General features: G+C 40.4%; 1 protein-coding gene across 2 annotated transcripts; it reads left to right on the forward strand.

The window, feature by feature from the left end:
• Positions 1-1,858: 1,858 nt before the first annotated feature.
• On the forward strand, positions 1,859-17,259 carry C1H3orf85 (chromosome 1 C3orf85 homolog). Of its 2 annotated transcripts, XM_045002623.1 has the most exons (4): positions 1,860-2,014; positions 11,645-11,781; positions 12,889-12,974; positions 16,107-17,259. In XM_045002623.1, exons 1-4 carry the CDS (start codon positions 1,945-1,947, stop codon positions 16,183-16,185), a joined length of 372 nt encoding a protein of 123 aa, XP_044858558.1. In that variant the 5' UTR covers positions 1,860-1,944; the 3' UTR covers positions 16,186-17,259. The 2 variants fall into 2 exon arrangements, with proteins under 2 accessions (XP_044858559.1, XP_044858558.1); XM_045002624.1 differs by lacking the exon at positions 16,107-17,259 and having other exon boundaries at positions 1,859-2,014; positions 12,889-12,978.
• The last annotated feature ends 3,182 nt before the right edge of the window (positions 17,260-20,441 follow it).

Here is a 20,441-nt window from a genome sequence, read left to right on the forward strand (position 1 = left end):
CTGGAAGGATAAGGACATTTTGATAATGAAAGTCAGCGTATATGAGGCAACTGTAATGCTGATAATTGCTGCATGGGTCGGAATGTTGGAATATGAGGAAACCTGATGAATGAAAGATAGTGACTGCAGCAATGACCTGGCTGTGGGGAACACAGAGTTTCAAGACTGAAGAAAATAGTGATAAGAAAATTGTTAGGTGTCATGGAGTGCTCTCACTACGAGGGTGTCTCATCCTGGCTGGTCTGGGGATTAGCTCTGCCAGTCTGACACCTCTTCCTGCAGCTCATTCACATTCCCTGCCATGCCTCTTTCTCGCTCTACAGTTCACTGTGCTCTCTCTTCGTGGCTTGGGCCTTTGGCCAGGTTACTGTAGTTTTCCTCTTCTGGGGGGTGTATGTACCAAAGTCTCTCTGTACCGACTGTCCCAGGCAGTCTTCCAATTCACTGCCCCTCAATGGTGCCACTTCCCCAGTGGCTGGTAAGGGAACCAAAGCCTGTTTACTTCTTTGGGCTCCAGCCCCTGGACCCTAAAACCAGCAGCTAAGGTTTGCACCGTCCCACACCTTGCTGCTCTTTCGCTGGGCTGCTTCCTACATTGCCTCTGTCAGGCTCCTTCGCCACACTCCTCTGGGCATGCCCTTCCATCTGGGCCAAGCTCCCTTCTCTTTCCCTAGCCTGAGAGAGAGGGACAGCAGACCGCCTCACTGCAGCTCACTCTGCCCTCAGCTACCTGGTTTTATACAAGTCCCACCTGTTCCTATCCAGGTGAGCCAATGCTAAGTAACATTTTTATCCATGACCTAGGAAAGAAAAAAATACTCACTGTTAAAGTTTGCAGATGACACAAAATCTGGGGGAGCGGTAAGTAGTGAAGAGGACAGCTCACTGACCCCTATATAGATCTGGACTGCCTGCTAAGTTGGGTGTAAGCAAACAATATGCATTTTAATATGGCAAAATGTAAACGTTTACATCTAAGAACAAAGGATGGAGACTATACTTACAGGATGGGGGACTGTATCCTGGACTGCAGTGACTCCGAAGAAGATTTGGGGTTGTGGTGGATAATCAGCTGAACATGAGCTCCCAGTGAGACACTGTGGCTAAAAGGGTTAATGCGATTCTTGGACTCATAAAGAGGGGAATCTCAAGGAGGAGTGGAGAGTTATTTCACCTGTTTTTGGCACTGGTGCAGCTCCTGCTGGAATACCATGTCCAGTTCCGGTGTCCACAATTCATAAAGGATGTTGATAAATGGGAAGAGAGTTCAGAGAAGAGCTATGAGAGTGATTAAAGGATTAGAAAACCTGCCTTGTGATGGACTCGAGGAACTCAATCTGCTTAGCTTAACAAAGATCTTAACAGTCTGTAAGCTACATAGGGACCAAATATTTAATCATGGGCTCTTCAATCCAGCAGAGAAGGATATAACACCATCCAATGCCTGGAAGCTGAAGCTAGACAAATTCAGACTGGAAATAAGCTGTACATTTTTAACTATGATGGTAATTAATTAAGATTGGATGTTTTTCTAAAAGATCAGTTCTAGGAATTCTTTTGGGGAAGTTCTATGGTCTCTGTTATACAGGAAGTCAGACAGGATGATCACAATGGTCCCGTCTGGCCTTGAAATCTATGAAAAATTATTACACTGAAGTGCAGCCCCCTGCCATGTGCTACATTTACAGAATGAGCTTGATGTGCTATTTCATGTTACAAAATTACATTTATGTGTACATGTAAAAAATAACCGTTGGGGCATATTAGAAGCCCAGCTTGCAAAGTCCAAAGGGTACGAAGAGATGCACGTAAGACAAATCTGAACTAAGCACTGTACCCTGCCCTCTGTCTGCACCGACTGCTTACACGTAGCTGGTGAATGATTTATAAACCTAAAGATAGCAAAGTACAAAATGCATGAATATCCATAGTTAAGCAAGAAGAATGTTTTCCAGACTACACTTGATGTCTCTTAAAATGGTTCAAGTTGCTGTGTCAGTTCTGTTGCTTACAGGTAAGCACCTGGTACTGTTATTCTGTCATTGTCTTATTTCATACGAAAGAGTTAGCCAGGAGAAGTGGTACTGCAGGCATCGCAGTACTAAAGCAGAGGTATTCTAAAAGACTGAAGGGTACAGCAGAAAGAGCATGGGCTGGTGGCTTGAGCACAAGACTAGGTAACAGGATCTCTGAGTCAAAATCCTGATTGTGCTCCTTGTCTATGGCTTTAGGCTAATCATTTAGCCTCTCTCCTCTTTCCCATCTTTAAAACAGGGATAATACTGCTTACATAGCTGGAAGAGGTTTTCTGAGGATGAATGGGTGGTTTGTGAAATGCTAAATGCTTATTATTTTTAAAAATAATTCTGTAAACTTTATTCTTACCTTACCTTATTACTAGTTATTGAGAAAACAAATAGCTCATATGCATGCATGGTCCCACTTGACATAAGAAGCTCATGATTTTTCAAACAAGTTAGGGCACCTAGTTTTCAGAGGGCAGATACTCACCACTTTCTGAACGTTAGACCCTTAAAAAGGTATCTGAAATTGGGCACCCAAAGTCGCTAATGATTTTTGAAAATGTCTGAAGTTGAACTGTAGTTGCAGTGAAATGTCACTATGGCTAAGAGAATGCACTTTTCACCTAAACCCAAACTAGCACCATAACTATCGTACATGCTTTAAGACTGCTGTGTTCTACAGTCAGTAACCAGATATAACAGTAGATTTATGCTGATCCCTTACATAAAGAGGTGTTCCCCTGCATGTGAATGTATTAACTGCCAAACCAAGTATTTTTGAAAGTGTTGATCCAGGAACCCCATGCAACCGACTGTATCTAATGACAATAAAGAAACTGTGCCATTGTGACTTGTCCCAACTTAACCAAAACATAACACTTAGGAAACATGAACTAATTAATCATCTATGACTCATGAACTAAATATGGATTCTAGACCTGGCTGAGACCAATTTTTCTTCTTGAAAGGCCTACAGAGACACACCAAACATCTGGCAGAGGGGGAGCAATAATTAAAAACAAGATTTGTGGTGAAGGGGAAACTTGTTACAGAGTGAGACTATTTATTAACTCCTCCCACTGCGGTTTTGGCCAACCCCCTTGTCCCTCCTACAAAGCCCCTTGGATGCATGGACTTACTGAAGCAGTGCTCCATAGGGAGGGAAACAGAAGGAATATGCTGCATGTTCCCCATCCCTAGTGGATATGTTGGCAATGTTGTGACTCTCTCTGCATGTGAGGTGTGGGGAGGGGCACCTAGAGGCCTTGCTTTCCAAGATTTGATAGGACCTCACCCATTCCACTTGTCCGGTCTGCTCTGCACTTAGTCCTCCTCTTAATCAAACTTTACAACAGGTGTTGGTTGAGTAGAGGGACTTACACCTTTCATGGGTGCTGTTCCCTCTACCTGCACTGCACTTACCCTCATTAAAGCCCACCACAAAACCTACATTCAGTTTAGCTCTGAGCAATAAAGTATCGTGATATTAATTTTTGAGAAATGCTGTTTCTCCCTATCTCATTTTCCTTTCCATCTTTCACAACCCCCTTACTTGTGCTCTTTTCAGGCTTTCCTTACAACTAATATTAACAGGCTCTTACAGCCCCTTTTGATCATTGGTTATGTACAGTTCAGCCATTTTTAGCTACGAAGGGTCTTTTAGTAAAAATCAAGGCAGTGAGGATTAAAACATGCCCCACAGGATCTGCTGGTTAGAACCTTACACTTCACCATCCTTCCAAATGACTTCCAGCAGCACCAGTCTCCCTCCCCTGCTTTGGGAAGTGTGTTATATAGTGATTGAAACCTTGGGTTTAGTCTTGGTTCTACCACAGAGTTATCGTGTGACCTGATGCTGGAAAAATCAAGAATAGGACAAAAGTAAAAGAGGCTGTCATCGTTAGAACTATAAAGGCAAACAAATAGGGCCAAAACTTTGAAATTTGAGTTCCTTTACCCATGTTTAGTTACCTAATAAGAAATGGCCAGTATTTCGGAGCTCCTGAGTATCCACAGCTCCAAGTGAATTATTTCGTTATTTAGATTCTTCAATCTTGATATAAGGGCCTACATCCAAATACAAATATTTTTGGCCTAGGTTTATATTTTATGAGGTTTATATTTCAAATGTTTACAAGTTACCAATTTTACAATAAGTCAGATCAAAGCTTAGTTTTATATCTTTTGACTTGATCAGTGATCTCAAATCACAACTTATAACATAGGTGCATAACATGCATCTCAAAGGCAATCTGTGGAAATCTAAAATGCATCCCATAGCAACCCTCTTCCTGTACCTGAAAAGGGTCATGTCCAATCAGCAAGTTTTGATCTTTGTGAAGTTTCACATGATCGCTCATAGTTAATGTAGCTGAGCTAAACTCTTACCAAAGCAGCAATTTCTATATTTCTCCAAAGGACTCAGTATACTGCTCCCAGCCCTCAGAAACTTTCAGAGGAATTGACAATGACTACAGATAAGAATCAAATCCAGATTTCTCTTGACTCTGCAGAGCATTATCAAACCCCATCTCATGTTTGTCATGAATGTGTCTAGCACATAGTATGAAATGAATTATTCTGATTAGGACAACTGAAACAGATTTCAAATCGCAATGGGTTTGAAGCTGCAAAATTCTGGTCCATGTTCTTGAATCTTCAGTACATTTTGTGTGTGTGTGTGTTGGGGTGGCGAAGGGGGAGGGGGGCAATATTTGAAGCTGAGATTCTGACATGGTTTTGGCTCATTTCTAACTTTAGGGAATAACCCTAAGCAGCAGCATTCAGTTTACCTTTTCAAAGTACTCAACACGTCAATATCAGCAACGTTAACAGGACCAAAGGGTCAGAGGTTGAGAGTTCAGCTGTAATCCAGGTAGTGCTAGCTTGAATATCTGATATCACAGACAAGTCTGCTTTTTAAATCTGACATTCTGACCAGGCACATTCAAAGCTGATGGTTAAAAGAAATATTACACAAAAGGAGAAGGATTGGCTCCATAGCAACTGCAGACTTTACAAATTTTAAAGTTCTACTGCTGTACATAATTACTTATGGGTTTTGAAATAATGGCAGACATGCAAAAACAAGGGGAAAAAAATCAGAAAATAAAGGATGAAAAAGTAGCTTTATTTGCTAATGTGCATGGAAACCAATTACTGAAACATTGCTACCCTCTGACACATTGTTTTAAAGATTAAAATGTATGGGGTAAATATCAATGGTCAAAATAAATCCTATACTTCAGTGGAGTTACATAAGGGATAGATATAGTCCCAATTGTCAAAGCTTGCCAATTAGTAGTGAAATACTAGTGCTGACTTAAGATCTGGGAGCTGCATCCCATATAGTCAAGATTTTCAAGAGTGGGTAAAGTTTGGATCCCAGGTCCATAATTAGACATGGATATAGATGGTGATTTTTCCATGAGTGTTAAGCACACAGCAGCTCCTATTGCTCAGCACTTCAGAAAAATCACACCATCTATATAGATGTGCAACAAGGCTCAGGAGTTGAACTTTAAGCACCTATTCTTAAATCTTTCCTTATATTACAATAGTTGTACTGGGATCCTTCTAGCCCAGAGTTCCACCAGGTGAACAAAGGGAACTCTCTTTTGTGCGCTCCTGGGATTTGTGCTCAGCTGGCAATCATTATCTGAAATCTGTCCTTGTGCAGCAGATTTAAAGTCCCACTCAGGACTTGTGTTAAGGGTTTAAACACAAGTTAAACTAAGAGCTACACTCAAGTTAATTTTACCCTCTTTGTATATTTGACCTGCCTCAGTTCATTCCATCCTAGTATTTAAATCCAATTAATTTTCCTTTCCACAGCCAAGTTTTGACCTTCCAGGCTGGATTGAGTACACATTCACTAATTGAACAGAGATGACAAGAGTCAATCAGATTCTCTTGTGACAGACTGTACTCTTATGTTCACCACTTTTACAAAGCTATGATAAATTTTGTACCAAGTATGCCTTGTGAGGTATCATTTGAAAACTCATCATTCACTGATCAGTATTGTCCTGGTAAAATATGTGTGGCAACATTGTACGTAACATTGATGATGTTACTAAGGCATATCCCAAATCTGGAGAAGCAGCCCAAACCAATTCCTCAGAGACAAAAGGAAAAGTGATGCCTCAGCCAGGTGTCAATAGAATCAAATGGACTATCACCTAGGTAAATGGCCATTATTTGGCAGGAAGACTGGTATGAACCAGACATTTACATCTTGGCGGGGGAACAGCTGGGAGTTCCTGTGTGAACAGATTGGCTACCCCTGAACCCCAGCTGGAGATGATTCTCAAAGCAGAGGAAAAGAAATAAAAATGAGGAACAGAGGACACGTATAATCTCTTTCCCCTCATCTCCACTTATGGCATCAACAACATTTGAAAGACAAAAGGAGCATCATTGAACTGAGGGAGGGGTACTGGTTGAAAGATCCAGCCAGACTGCTGTAAATATGTAGTGAAAGAAACCTTGTAGCTTTAAATTCACTTAGCTTGTTCAGTTAGGTATTAGTTTGTGTTCTACCTTTTATTTCTTTGTAATCAATTCTGATTTTTATGGCTCCTTACTTGTAATCACTTAAAACTCGTTTTTCTATGTTAGATAAACTTGGTTTATCTAAACCTGTGTGTGTTTGGATTGAAGTGTTTGGGAACCTCCTCTTGAGATAACAGGATTTGTGCATATCATTTTCTATTAACGGAATGATGGACGTTCTATGAGCTCGTGTTGTCCAGAAGGAAAGAGCTGTACAAGGACGTATATTTTGGGGGACAAGTGTGAGACTGGGAATTTGTTGGTATCACTTTGCAATACAATTCAGGAGTGCCTGGCTAGAAGCACTCATGTAACTCAGCTGGGAATAATTTCCATGCTAGAGGCTGTGTGTGACAAAGGCCAAGAGTGGCAGCTCTCACAGCAAAGCAATGTAAAAGGCACCCCAGGTTGGAGAATTGAGGGGACACAGCTCTTCAGCAGTCCAGATTGTATCCTGGGGAATGTAACATTTCTTCACGGTCAAATTTAATCTTGTGCCAGTTTTCACTAATCTACAATGCGATGCTCTCAAGACACTGGGACAATAGTGATAACTATTGTTTATATCTCCAGGGAAGACCAAACTCTCTGCCTCAGACAGTGATTATAAAAACTAAGCCACCAAGCATGACTTGGTGACTTTAATAAGATTCATTTTAGGTGTGAGAATATTTAGTGAAGTCTTCCAAAAACATGAGTGATATATGCAGGGAATCAAACACTCAACCTGGTAAAAGCTGCTGTAATCCTCACAGCAGCTCACTCCTCAAAGATGTTCCTTTTATCTTCCCCTTCTGGCCATGACTCTGTATTATTCCTACATAATATTTTCATCCTGAGGGGAAAAAAGAAACAGTAACAGAGTAAAAACTTTCATATCTAACATTGTTTGACCTTCTTACCACTGACTTATCTTTGTTTCACTGGAACTTTCAATATTCGGTGTCCCTAAGGATACTATTATGCACTGTGAGCAATTGACCCCTATCCATCACACTTGCTCACAGCTGGATGCGCCAACATTCTGCTCTTCTAATTTTGGTGCAAGAGTGCTGCTAGATTTGGAATTGGATACAGCAGAAAATTGTTAGGTAAGACTTGCATCTATAAAATACTTATTTGAAGATTATAAATTCTTTTACAAACATTAATCAAGCTGTTCAACAAGAAGAGAGGAATTACACCCATTTTACAGAAGCACAAATTGAGGCATAGGTTAGGGAACATGTCTTAAGATCATACAGGGTGTTAGGAGGCAGAATGGGTATGGAAACCAGACCTTCTGACTCCCAATTCTGTGTCTGAGCCACAAGACCATCTTTTCTCTTTGTTCTAACAGCATTGTATGCAGTTGTCTGTTTACAAACAGTCAAAAAGTTCCTTTTGTGTACGTAATTTCTCAGTAAAATGCCCCACTCATTCTTGCACAGATTAATTCTGCATGAGAAAATGAGAATACATTTCTCATGGAATGGCATTTTCCATTGGCTACTGGTGCAGTCTAGGAAGAATATGTATCCATTAAAAATTTAAGCTAATACCTTTAAAACGTAGAACTTGCCACCAGTGGAGTCAAGCTAAAACATCACTGCCCCACAAAGTAGATATTATATGCTCATTCTTTGAAGAGAAATATTACAGCTACTCTGTTTATGCTTTTTATTGTAACTCACCAAGAAGTCACAAGGCCAAAGTACTCTTCGGCAACAAAACTTAAGCAACATCAATGATTCCAACTAACTACATTTTTTTCAATTAAAAAGGTTAAGTCTTATGATAGCTACAATTAGGGTGACCAGATGTCCCGGTTTTATTGGGACAGTCCCGATTTTGGGGTCATTTTTGTATATAGGCTCCTATTACCCCTCATCCAAGGCCGGGTCCAGACCCCAGTGCGCCAAGCGCGCGCTTGGGGTGGCGTCCTGCGGGAGAGCGGCAGGCGGCTCCGGTGGACCTCCTGCAGGCATGCCTGCGGAGGGTCCGCTGGTCCCTCGGCTTTGGTGGAGCATCCGCAGGCATGCCTGCGGGAGGTCCACCAGAGCCGCGGGACCAGCGACTGCCAGAGCGCCCCCCGCAGCGTGCCGCCCTGCTTGGGGCGGCGGAAATCCTAGAGCCACCCCTGCCCCCATCCCCGTCCTGATTTTTCACTTTTGCTGTCTGGTCACCCTAGCTGCAATGCACATTATGGTGTTATTTTTGACCAAAGTTCAAGTATCTCACCACAGAATAGTAATGACGTTCGCAAAATATGTTCAATATGACAAAAAATAAAAATAAAAATATATGCCTAGATAGAAGCTCATAGTAAGTTGACTAAGAAATATTACACTCTCGGTAAAAGCCTTGTTTGAATCTCTTGAACTCTGAAACAGCCATGTATTACTTGCATGCACAAAGGCAGAAAATATTTCTCTGTGGAATTTTTCTTGCTTTCAGAAAACCAGGAGTAATTAGTTATTTCCTAGTCACCTAAGAAACAGCATTTTATGCTTAAAACTAAGACAATTTGCCATGGAATATGCATCTGTATAGTCGGTTCAACCGAAGAGTAGTTTTATTTGAAGATGACTGGATTTCTGCTTCCTGTTTCTAATCACGTTAACTTAGTGTTTGAGCAAGCAAAGCATAAGAAGCATATCAAATGTTGGCTAGAAGACCTTTTAGGAAATCTAGTCCATCTTTCTGGCAAAGCAAAATTGTTTGATCTAGTATTATAACTATTTTACATTTATATTCCAATATCTGAAGATCAGAGCCAGATTGGGCCCCATTTTAGCTTATTTATGAACAATGACATTTTCTCTTCAGTTTTCCAGTCTAGTTTTCAAGTGCTTTTTGGATCTGAAAAGCAGCAGCACTGTAAATATAAGCAGCAGTTTTACTCCACAAATCTGTTCCCTGTACGTGGTCTTGCTAGTGACAAATGAAGGTTTTTACTCCAGTTAGCCCAGCAGAACTGACACTACTGGGCTAACTGTGAGGGAGTGAGCTGGATTCTATCCATTATTGTGCATAATCAACATAAGGGTTTACTAAGTTCAAATCAGTTTCCCTGTACAAACTCAGTAGAAGCCGTGGAGTTGGATAGAGGTCAGTGATTCCATAGTTTGGCCTGCACAACTCCTAGTACTGGATGCAATGTGCAAAGAGTACAGAACTCTGCTTGAATCTATAGTCTTGTGTAAACACAGAAGTTGCACCAGTTTAATATAAAATGTTGTTTTAAACCAGTTTAGCTAAAATGGGGGCAATCCTGTGTATGGACACACTTATTTCAGTTTGAGTGACTTTTTTATTTCAGTTTTTAAACCAAGAGTGTCCACACAAGTTTGTACAAGTTTAACTACACTGGTTTAAAATAACAATTTAAATTAAACTGCAACTTTTTTGTATACACAAACCATAAGATCTGAAGTTAAGGTTGCAGAGGGAAAGGGAAAAGCTTTTACTATATTTTAAGGGTATGTCTACACTACAGCAGCACAACTACAACACTGCAGCTGCACCACTCTAGTGTAGATGCGTCCCACATCAATGGAAAGGGTTTTTCCGTCTATGTAGTTAATACATCTCTTCAATAGGTGGGAGCTGGATCAATGGAAGAATTCTTTCACTGACCTAGCTGCATCTACAGTGGGGGTTAGTGTGAGAAACTGATGGGGATGGTCAGAGCCATGGCAGTTGGGCCTATGGTTGGAACCAGGGTTTAGAGCCAGAATCAGGAGTCCGGAGTGGGGCTGGAGCAAGACCAGAGTAAGAGCAAGGCTGGAGCAGGCTAAGGCACGTGGAGTCTGTTACCACTATCAGACAGGGGAGAGTCTGAAGCCTTGAAGTGACATTGAGCAGACTGAGCTGCTCTTTCTCCTGTGAGGCTTATATACCTTCCCTGAGATTCACTAGACTAGCACCTGACTTGTGGATTGGTTGGAGCCTACCACAAGCATGACTCATCAACCCATGGGGTTTAATCAGGTTCCAGTTCACAGGTGACTCCATCACCTTACAGTTAGGATGACCTAACTCTGTTTCATAGGGTACAAAATTTTTCACAGCTCTAAGCAATAGCTAGGTTGAGCTAATTTTTAGATGTCGACCAGACATATGGTGGAAATAATGAGACAAATAGAGAACACCTCTTGTTGAGAGGAATTCTCATTTCACAGAGAAGATCATCTGCAACAGGGAGGGACTGAAAAGTCTCCCCAGAACAAGCTGAGAGCAAGACCAGAAACACAACACCTCTCCATCTATGAACTAGGCCCATTCACCAAGTAGCTTCCATGGAACCACTGATGGAGATCAGGGCCCCTCCCTGTGACTGACCCCTGCCCATCCTGGATGGTAAGAGTAGAGAACACATGTATTTGCTATAGTACTAATAACTTAGAGTAATAAGAGAAAGGGTAGTAGAAGACATGAAAAGGTAGAAGAGGGAAGGAAGGAGGGGCATGGAGGGAGAAGAAGAGTTTTGTATTGTCTGGTCTTGCAACTTGGACATGTTGTGACATTGTGTAATTCTATTGGCTAGCCTGTGAAATGTGTGGTATTTGGAAACAAACAAGCTTTAAATCATTTATGTTTTTGTACTTTTCATTGTCTATTTTTTAATGAAAATCAATACAAAAATCACTCACACACCAAAAAGAAAAGGGATAGTAAAGTCTAGATTACTTTTTGCTAGCTATGTTTTATGTTTTTTATTTCTCTCAGAATTGATAATGATCAGTTTAAGCAATTCCCCTTTCTGACTCTCCCTGGTGGACTGTTTATGTTACACACACAATAAAGTGGAATGATTCATTTTTAAATAACTTCTCCCATTTGGATTTAAATGAAAACTGGCAGAAACCCTTCCACAGGACGTAGGTTTGTAAAATCTTGTTTTTACAAAAACCTAAACTTGTGGCCTAATTTGGATTCAAATATTCCTTTTGAACAAGCTCTAATACATTGGTTTAGGGTTAACATTGTTCTGTGAAGGAATGACTCATGATTACAAATTTATGTAAAGTGTAAATTCTAAAATAACACACAAACATTATGACATTGCACCACTTCCATTTCAGGTGTATTGGGAGCACCATTTGTGTCTGAAGAAGAAGCAAATGAGTTTATACGACTTAAAAGACAAACACCATATTCTCAGAATTATTGGGATCCAAGCAACAGCCAGAATGCATGGGGTTACACTCTGGCTGAACAGGTATTTTTTTGATAACTTTGCACTGTGTAAGAGATTGGAAATATATACGTTGCCTTCTGATTGCCTGTTTGCAGATATGGTACTGGCTTTTAAAGGGACACCAAAATTCCATTATTACTGAACTCATTCCTGGAAAAGTACTAGGATGAATAGTTCATGGTTACATTCTCTTATACTATAGTCAATAGCTTCCTTATTCCTACCTCTAAGAATTGTAAAGTTGTTAGATGATGATCTGGCCAGTATAATCTGGCACATTTGCTCTTGAAATAAAGGGTTTGTAAAGTGAAACTCCCCACCATCACCACCACCACCACCACCTCGCTACGGACTAATCTTGTTCTGGTAAACTGTGCTGGATTCATAGCCTTGGAAACAGATGGCTTCTAGCCACAGCTATGGCACAGGCAATACTACTGCAAGCTTACATTCACCATCCGCACCTTCCTTTCGGTCTGGCTTCCAATCTCTGTTGACAATTCTCCTGTATTCCATCACCCAGCCTTGTAATACGGGTGCTCTTCAAACTCTCTTTCCTTCTGCTCTGGGAGCCAAGCTGTCATCAAATCTCATCAGCTCTGAACCAACATCCCTAAACTCTATGACTTTCCTCTCCATCCTGACTTCTAGGTGATCACCCAGGCCTTACTCATCTCATGGCTAGAGTACTGACCTCAGTCTCCCCTCCCGCCCCCCCAGGGGACTGTATATACAGAGGCCCTACAGGAGACTCTTATTTATGGTAGGATGGAGGCAAAACTCAATTTAGTACAAAACTCAGAAGTTTGCTTCAGGTTTGCCTGTGATTTATTGTGTGTGAATTTGAAACAGCAAGCTATGCTACAGTTGTATAATCAGATCCATAGCTGGTTGCACAGCTTTCCCGTGGGCTGATTTTGCAGGCATCTTTTACTGCTTGATTTAAAATGTTCAGAATTAGGATCCATCTGAGTCTTCCTATATAATTATCTGAGCAATTTATGCCATGCTACAAAAGCTATTTGAACATGACTCGCATATCAGGTTAGGTATGGTTCTACCAAAAGACCTGTAGTCTACTGGGGTTGTATCAAATCCAGTAACACCAGCCGTTTTGTTCTACTTCAGGTTAGTGAATCATGGATGACTTTGAGAACCACAACACAATACTACATGGACTTGGGATCTTTTGCCTTTGATGCTGCCACTGCCCGGTGAGTTTTGTCTAAAGACAGTACTTACCTTAACAAAAGGGTGTGTATAAATAATTGATGGAGGAGATAACAGCACTCACAAAAGGATCCTAATGGCATAATATTATACTGTACTGAATTTCCCCATGTCTTAATTGCAAGAGATGTGATTAGAAAATGACTCTTTTTGAAAATTGGAGTGAAAGGGGCTTTACTAATTTTACTGGCTGTTTGAGTTTAAATATGATGAGTCAATGCTGCTGGTTATTATGGTTATTATGGTATTGTTACTCTAATGGAGTTTTAAAATGCATAGAGCTTTTTGTATGGGCTTTGTTTACACTTTGAGAAATAAAATAAACAAAGTACGCAGAAGTGACCTCTGACTTTGGATCCGACACACACTATTCAGATAATGCTGATAGAAAGCAGCCCATTGTAGAACATGAAAGGAGGGAAGAAGGAACAGTTTTTTCCTGCATAAATTTCAGTAGTGTGATTGTATTCAGTGTAGAATAAAAACATGATTGATCGAAATGGAGAAAAAGATAGACATGGACATATTTACAGATTGGTAATTACATGCAATAAGTCCAGTGTCTCAAATTGTCATATGAAAATTTTGAGGAGAATGTTAAGATGAACACTTCATTTTTTTTTAGTGACTACAGTAAATGTAAGGAACAGTCTCTAAATAACAATGACGTTTGACATGTATAGTACTACAAGAATAAATGCTTTACTTGTACAGATTGCTTTTCAAGGGTAGATGTCACAGCCCTTTACAAAGGAGGTAGTTTTAATCCCATTTAGGAAAGTGGAGGCACTGAGAAGTGAAGCGATTTGCTCAAGGTCACGGACACAGGAAGGAATATAATCCCTGTCTCCAATTTAGTCATGTGGCCTATCTTCTAGACTTTTTAATATTAAAAGACGACATGGGCAGATGTGTTATGGTGGTGGGAAAGAAAAAATGGAGGGTGGGTGGGAATTCTATTGCTCTATTTCCAGTTCTGTCACTATTTTGATGTATCTTCACATGTGTTTGTAACATGCTTAGCACAACTGGACCCCAAGCACTGAATAGGGACAAATGCTATAAGAAACAAAAACACTTTGATTTTTAATAAAAGCTTAAACCCTCCAATATCAGGGCTCAAATCATTAGGAAGAAATCTACTCTGAGGGCAGGCTAGTCATAACTAAAGCTGGCTGAAAAATGGAAATTCCTTCCTTTTTTGCATTTATTTATTTATTTTGGAACAAGTTGGAACAAAAGTCACAAAAGCATTTCACAAGAAGGAATTTCCACAAAGTTCCATTTAGGGAGAAACAAAACAGAATTTTTGAAGCTTCCCAGCTGCCTTTCAGAAAAGTTTTTATCAATTTCACTTCCTTCCTGCAAGCAGAAAGCAAAATTGACCAGAGTCTTCCAGAGAGACAAGTGGGGCAGAGTCATATCAATTTTCCTGATCGGGAACAGAGAAAAATCTGTTTTCCTGTGGAAAACTGAATGTGTGAAAAGGGCCTTTAGTGTTGGAAAATCATTCAGATGGAAAGTTCCTGACTAGCTCTAATCATAAGTAGGGCCCTACCAAATTCATGGTCCATTTTGGTCAATTTCACTGTCACAGGATTTAAAAATTCATAAATGTAATGATTTCAGCTACTTAAATCTGAAATTTCAGGGTGTTATAATTGTAGGGGTCCTGACCCTAAAAGGATTGGGGGGGGTCACAACGTTATTGTAGGGAGGGGGGGTTGCGGTACTACTACCCTTACTTCTGCACTGCTGCTGCTGCTGGTGCTGCCTTCAGAGCTGGACAGCTGGAGAATGGTGACTCCTGCGAGCTGAACTCTGACGGCAGAGCTGTCACCAGCAGCAGCGCGGAAGAAAGGATGGCATGGTATGGTCTTGCTACCTTTAGGGTATGTCTTCACTACCCACCGGATTGGCGGGCGGGGATCGATCCAGCAGGGATCGATTTATTGTGTCTAGTCTAGACACGATAAATCGACCCCCATGCGCTCTCCCGTCGACTCCTGTACTCCAGCTCGGTGAAAGGCGCAGGCAGAGTCGACGGTGGAGCGGCAGCAGTCGACTCACTGCGGTGAAGACACCATGGTAAGTTGATCTAAGTACGTCGACTTCAGCTACATTATTCACGTAGCTGAAGTTGCGTAACTTAGATCGACACCCCCCACTCCTCCAATGTAGACCAGGGTTTAGTCCTGAGCTGCAGAGCTGGGCCCTTAGTCAGCAACCGCCACTCTCTGGCCGCCCAGCTCTGAAGGCAGCAGTTCAGAAATAAGGGTGGCATGGTATGGTATTGCCTCCTTTACTTCCATGCTGCTGCTGGCAGGGCTCTGCCTTCAGTGCTGGGAGCTCAGTGAACAGACACCACTCTCTGGCCTGCCAGCTCTGAAGGCAGTGCAGAAGTAAGGGTAGCAATACCATGACCCCCCTAAAATACCCTTGACTCTCCCCTGCAACTCCCTATTGGGTCAGGACCCCCAATTTGAGTAATGCTGGTCTTCCCTGTGAAATCTGTATAGTATAGAGTAAAAGCACATAAAAGACCAGATTTCATGGGAGGAGACCAGATTTCAGGGTCCGTGATGAGTTTTTCATGGCCATGAATTTGGTAGGGCCCTAATCATAATTGTCTACTACTTGCACGCGCCTTTGAATCTTATGATACTGGGTGATGTTCAGCAAGATACAGGACTAGGTACGCCACATGAGTCCAATGGTATGGCAATTCCTATGAACCTTAAAAGACACACTCTATACAAACAGACCAATACATTGATGGGTCTATGTTATGTGCAGGCAGAACCCATATTTTAGATTGTAAACTCTTTTAAGCATGTTCTCACTGAACTCTTTCTAATGACTTCAATGGATGTTAGTTTTAAACTGTGATCTCTGTAGGGCAGGAATTTAAGTTGATCTCTGTTTAAGTGCCTGGTACACTGCAAATGCTACACAAATTAACTTCTGATGCTTTTAGGTATGCACATGAGAGAACAGATATTGAAATTGTGAAACTCGAGAACATCAATGTGTTACCCACAGTTCCATATTAAAAAAAGATAGCTTTGAATTAATTCAGCAGAGCCTTCCTAATATGACTTATTTCTTCTTTTTAGGGACCACATTAGGTCTTACATGGATATGCTACAGCAATCTGGGGCTCACCTCCAGCAGCAGATAAGAAAACACAACTAAATCAAAGAAATTTCATGTATCTGCCAACGTACTGTATGGGGGAATTTTTATCCAGGAGTTATACTTGTAGCTATTTGCCACAACCACATCTACTTTGTCCTGTACCTTATTAAGACATCTAAAGATGGAACACACACACAGTAGCCCCACAAAGTCAATAGCTTGTATTCATCAGGTAAACATGTAATGTTAAATTATGCTAAATTGAACAAAAATGGTGACGATGACACAGCATCCATAGTGGTTTTTAGTAGGACAGGTTAAAAAATTGTTTTTTTCTTTTCTTTTTGACTAAATGGATCCCCCCTCTTCCCACTCCCACAAAATAGTCCATTTAAATAAATGTTGCAGTTCTGGCAAGTGAAAACTGGATGTTTTTCACTTCTTTAACTAAAGACTTTGGCATTTTAGTTACTGAAAACTGAAATTTTGGGGTTCAATTTTTTTTGCTAAACCCAAATTTCAAAGGAAATTTTAAAGAAACACTCTCTCCCTCCTCCTTTCGTTGTGTGTGTGAGGGTAGTGAAAATCATGTCAGCTCTAGTTTTCACCATAGGCAGCAAGAACTTTTAATATTGTTGCCAATACATTAAATGCTTTAGAATACTGCTTCCACTTCACTACCTCCAAAACTCTGCTTTCAGCATTGAAAGTATTGGTCTTGAGCTCTTAAGTGCAAAATGGTTGAAGTCCTGACGACCTGAGCGAGCTGCTCTCTCCTTACAGCACATCAATTGTCATCAGTGAAGACACTTATTTGCAGCACCCTGTTTACCATGGATGTGACTAGTGACAAGGCATTTTCCATCACAGGTCTCAAATTCTCTCTTCATTCGATCATCCAAAAATACTTAACCATCAGGACACGTATTGTCTCAGGCTTTTTGGCTGCAGGCCTCTCAAAGAATAGCATAAGTGAAGGAGAGTGCTTTTACTGTGATACTTTAGTTTTCCTCCTTGGATTAATAAAGTAGATCATATGTAATGTGGATTTTCCTATAGGTACAAGTATCCAGAGCTACTGTGAAGTGATTGCAAACTCTAAAGAAAACATTAAATCTTTTGAAGCTGAAAGACCATTTTAGCATTTCTGTGTTTCCTATTGCATTACTGTCTGAGTAATTTTTTTTTAATGTAAAACTAATTATAAACTGCTTCAGTTTTCCCACTGGAAGATCTTGATCTTCTCAGTTGGACATATTTTATTAGACTGGAACTGAAAACACGCATCTGATTCTTTTATCACTTACAATACCATGACTTCATTCATACTATTAATCATCAGTACAACATTTTATTCATTCTAATGAAAAGGCCAAGAAATAAACACCAGTAGAGAAAAACCAAAGAACAATTACATTCATTAGTCTCTCATAGGTGATCTGGTTATTGTATGTTTTCTCTCTTGCCTCCTCCTCTTGGCCACCGATCTAGGCAGTAGCCTCCAGAACTGTTGACTTGATGGGCCAGTAGAGATAACTATTTCGGTCCACTACCATCCATTCTTTCTTCAGTAACAAAGGTAGGCATTAAAACAAGAACTGAAGTTCTTTAGTTCCTAACAAATGGCAGGAGTCTCACGGTAAGCACAATCTTTGCATTTAAGGCTAAGATAGTCACCTAGAGTTGGTAGGTGTTATACGGCCACAACTATGAGAATATGTTGAAAAAAAAAGTCTCTCCCAAGCCACACTAAGGCAGATATGCATAAATTCAATTTCAACACAAATGGAATTGATAGCTGAACTTGACTTTTTGCTTCTACATGGTCATGAACTACATACAGCAGGCTTCATTTTGATGCATTTATTTTACATATACCATTTAGTGTCCCTATCTTGATCCAAAATGTCTGTGACAAGATACTCATCTAAAGAATATATCTCATGCTAATAACCACAATGACAGTGACAGCAAGAGTGAACTGTATTTAAAGCAATTTAGTAGTGGCTGGCTAAATATACCAATTGGGGTATTGCCAGAACCACTCCAATTAGAGACAAAAATAAGTTTAGCAATTACATCACAAATTGGAAGTGTCTAGGCTGGCAGCTCAAATAAAAAGATGTAATTATCTAGATTTGAAATATGTTCATCCATCATGAAGAGAAACTGGCATTCTTCATGTACAATTAGAATCTTGAAAAACAAATTACAGTAATTACTTCCCTCAGATTATGGAAGACATCTCTATTTCAACAACATACAGTGAAATAGAGAGTAGCTTGCATAGGGAGATCTATCATGAAGAACTAGCTGGTGCAAAAGGGGTGTGGTGTGGTGATGCAATAGGTGTCACTCTTCCCTTTGGGTCATGGCTAAATCAGTGTCCCACCATGGTGTTAGAAGGGCCCTGTGCTGCTAGATGAGCCATTTTTCAGATAATAGCAAAAATATTTACTTAACTTGAACTTTTGCTCTCAATGTATTTCCTTTACAGATCCACACAGAGATTAGGTTTTATGTCAAGCAATTAGCTGTAGAAGGAGTCTGAATGTGCTCCTTATTCCAGCATTCTAGAACCAAGGACATAAAAGATTCCTTCCCTAACATGAATTACAAGAAACCCATCCTGGAGACACACTTCCTATTCAGCCACTTACTTCTGGCTCACAGACAAGATTTCATTGACAATCTCACTCCAGTTGCCAGTAGTCCCAACTCTGGCAGTCTCAGCAAAGGTTGAATGAGCATGTGAGCTTCCCTCTCAACCCATACATCTGATATCTCCAAATCATGACAGGTTAGGGTGGCCAGAGAAGTAAGTGTGAAAAATCAGGATGGGTGTGTGTGTAGGCGGTAATAGGAGCCTATATAAGAAAAAGACCCAAAAATCGGGACATCTGGTCACCCTATGACTGGCTTTGTGGACAGCCAATTAGTGGGATCTAGGATAAGGAAGGCTACAATTGTGCTTGCTATTGCTGTCAATATTACAGTAACAACCAACGCCCGATCTGTTGCAATGCCATGTACAGTGTAAGAGTCACACAGCTTATAATATAATTTATAAATATGTGTGTGACACACAAATGATCTGAGAGAACAGGATGAGATTGAACAGTGATAGGAAAAAGGAGATTGTGCACATTGGTAGTCTATTAGCTGGTTTCTATTGGTAAACATTGACATGTAAATTAATGAAATGGCCACTTGCTGTTCTAGAACAAAAAATGTATAATAAATTAGTCCCATCTCTACAATTTAGAAATTGAGTGGATTATGATTTGAATGAGCCTTCCATAGAAATATGCTTGCATCATAGTTGAGGCATGCATTATATTTCAGGCATGAACTGTGCTGCTTTTAAATACTAATGCCATTAATGTCTTTGATCTGGTCTTTACAGTGTGTTACATTTCCTAGTTAGTCTAGCCCAGAAGGGAGTTGACTTAAAGAGCCACTGAGGGTATGTGCCTAAATACTACTACTGTGTTTTGTCATGGATGTTATCTGATCCGCTTTTTGCTTTGCTGCACATCAGAAGGCAGATAACTGCATGATACCAAAGAACCCTTTGTTTTGTTTTTAAACAGGACCACCAATAAACATCTAGTTTTCTTTCACAAACATTTCATGCAGTGGAACTGACACACAAAAGGAAATTTTACCTTTACATTTTATTTTGCACAATGCTCTGAAATGTTACGGTTTTGCTACATTTATAATGCTTTAAGCAGAGGAATACCTGTCCAGAGTGTAAAGAGGGGGAGTGTAGTGTAGTGGTGGAGTATGATGTTGGGACTAAGGTTATTTTGGTTGGTTACTAGAATGAGGAAATATACATAAGGTTGACATGGATTTTGAAACATTCAGAGGCCAGGGCCAAGTGTATAGTATTCTGGCTCCCTCTGTCCCTCAGGCCTATGAGCCTACCAGCTGCAAGTCCTGCAGCATCAGTACTTTTTTGGCTTAAAGAGCTGGTTCTACCATTCCCTAGAATTGAACACCCTGGCTGCAGCAAACCAAACCATGCACAGGCGTGCTTATGTCTAAATACAGAAAGCCTTGCAGTGTCAGAGTAGCACCAACATGAATTAATCATCTTGCTAGTGTGAGATCATGCACTGTATAACAGCACTACAAGTCATTATGTATCCAATGAATATAATGGATCCTGTATGTTACTGTCACATTATCTTGTGACAGTCTTGTTATTAGCTTTTGGAGCACAACTATTTATATAAAAAAGTCCTTGAAGGCAGCTATTGTATGTATGCTTTGATCTGTTTCCATTTCCTTCCATTAGTACATCA

This window comes from Mauremys mutica, chromosome 1 (genome assembly GCF_020497125.1).
Source record: "Mauremys mutica isolate MM-2020 ecotype Southern chromosome 1, ASM2049712v1, whole genome shotgun sequence".
In the NCBI taxonomy this organism is placed as follows: domain Eukaryota; kingdom Metazoa; phylum Chordata; order Testudines; family Geoemydidae; genus Mauremys; species Mauremys mutica.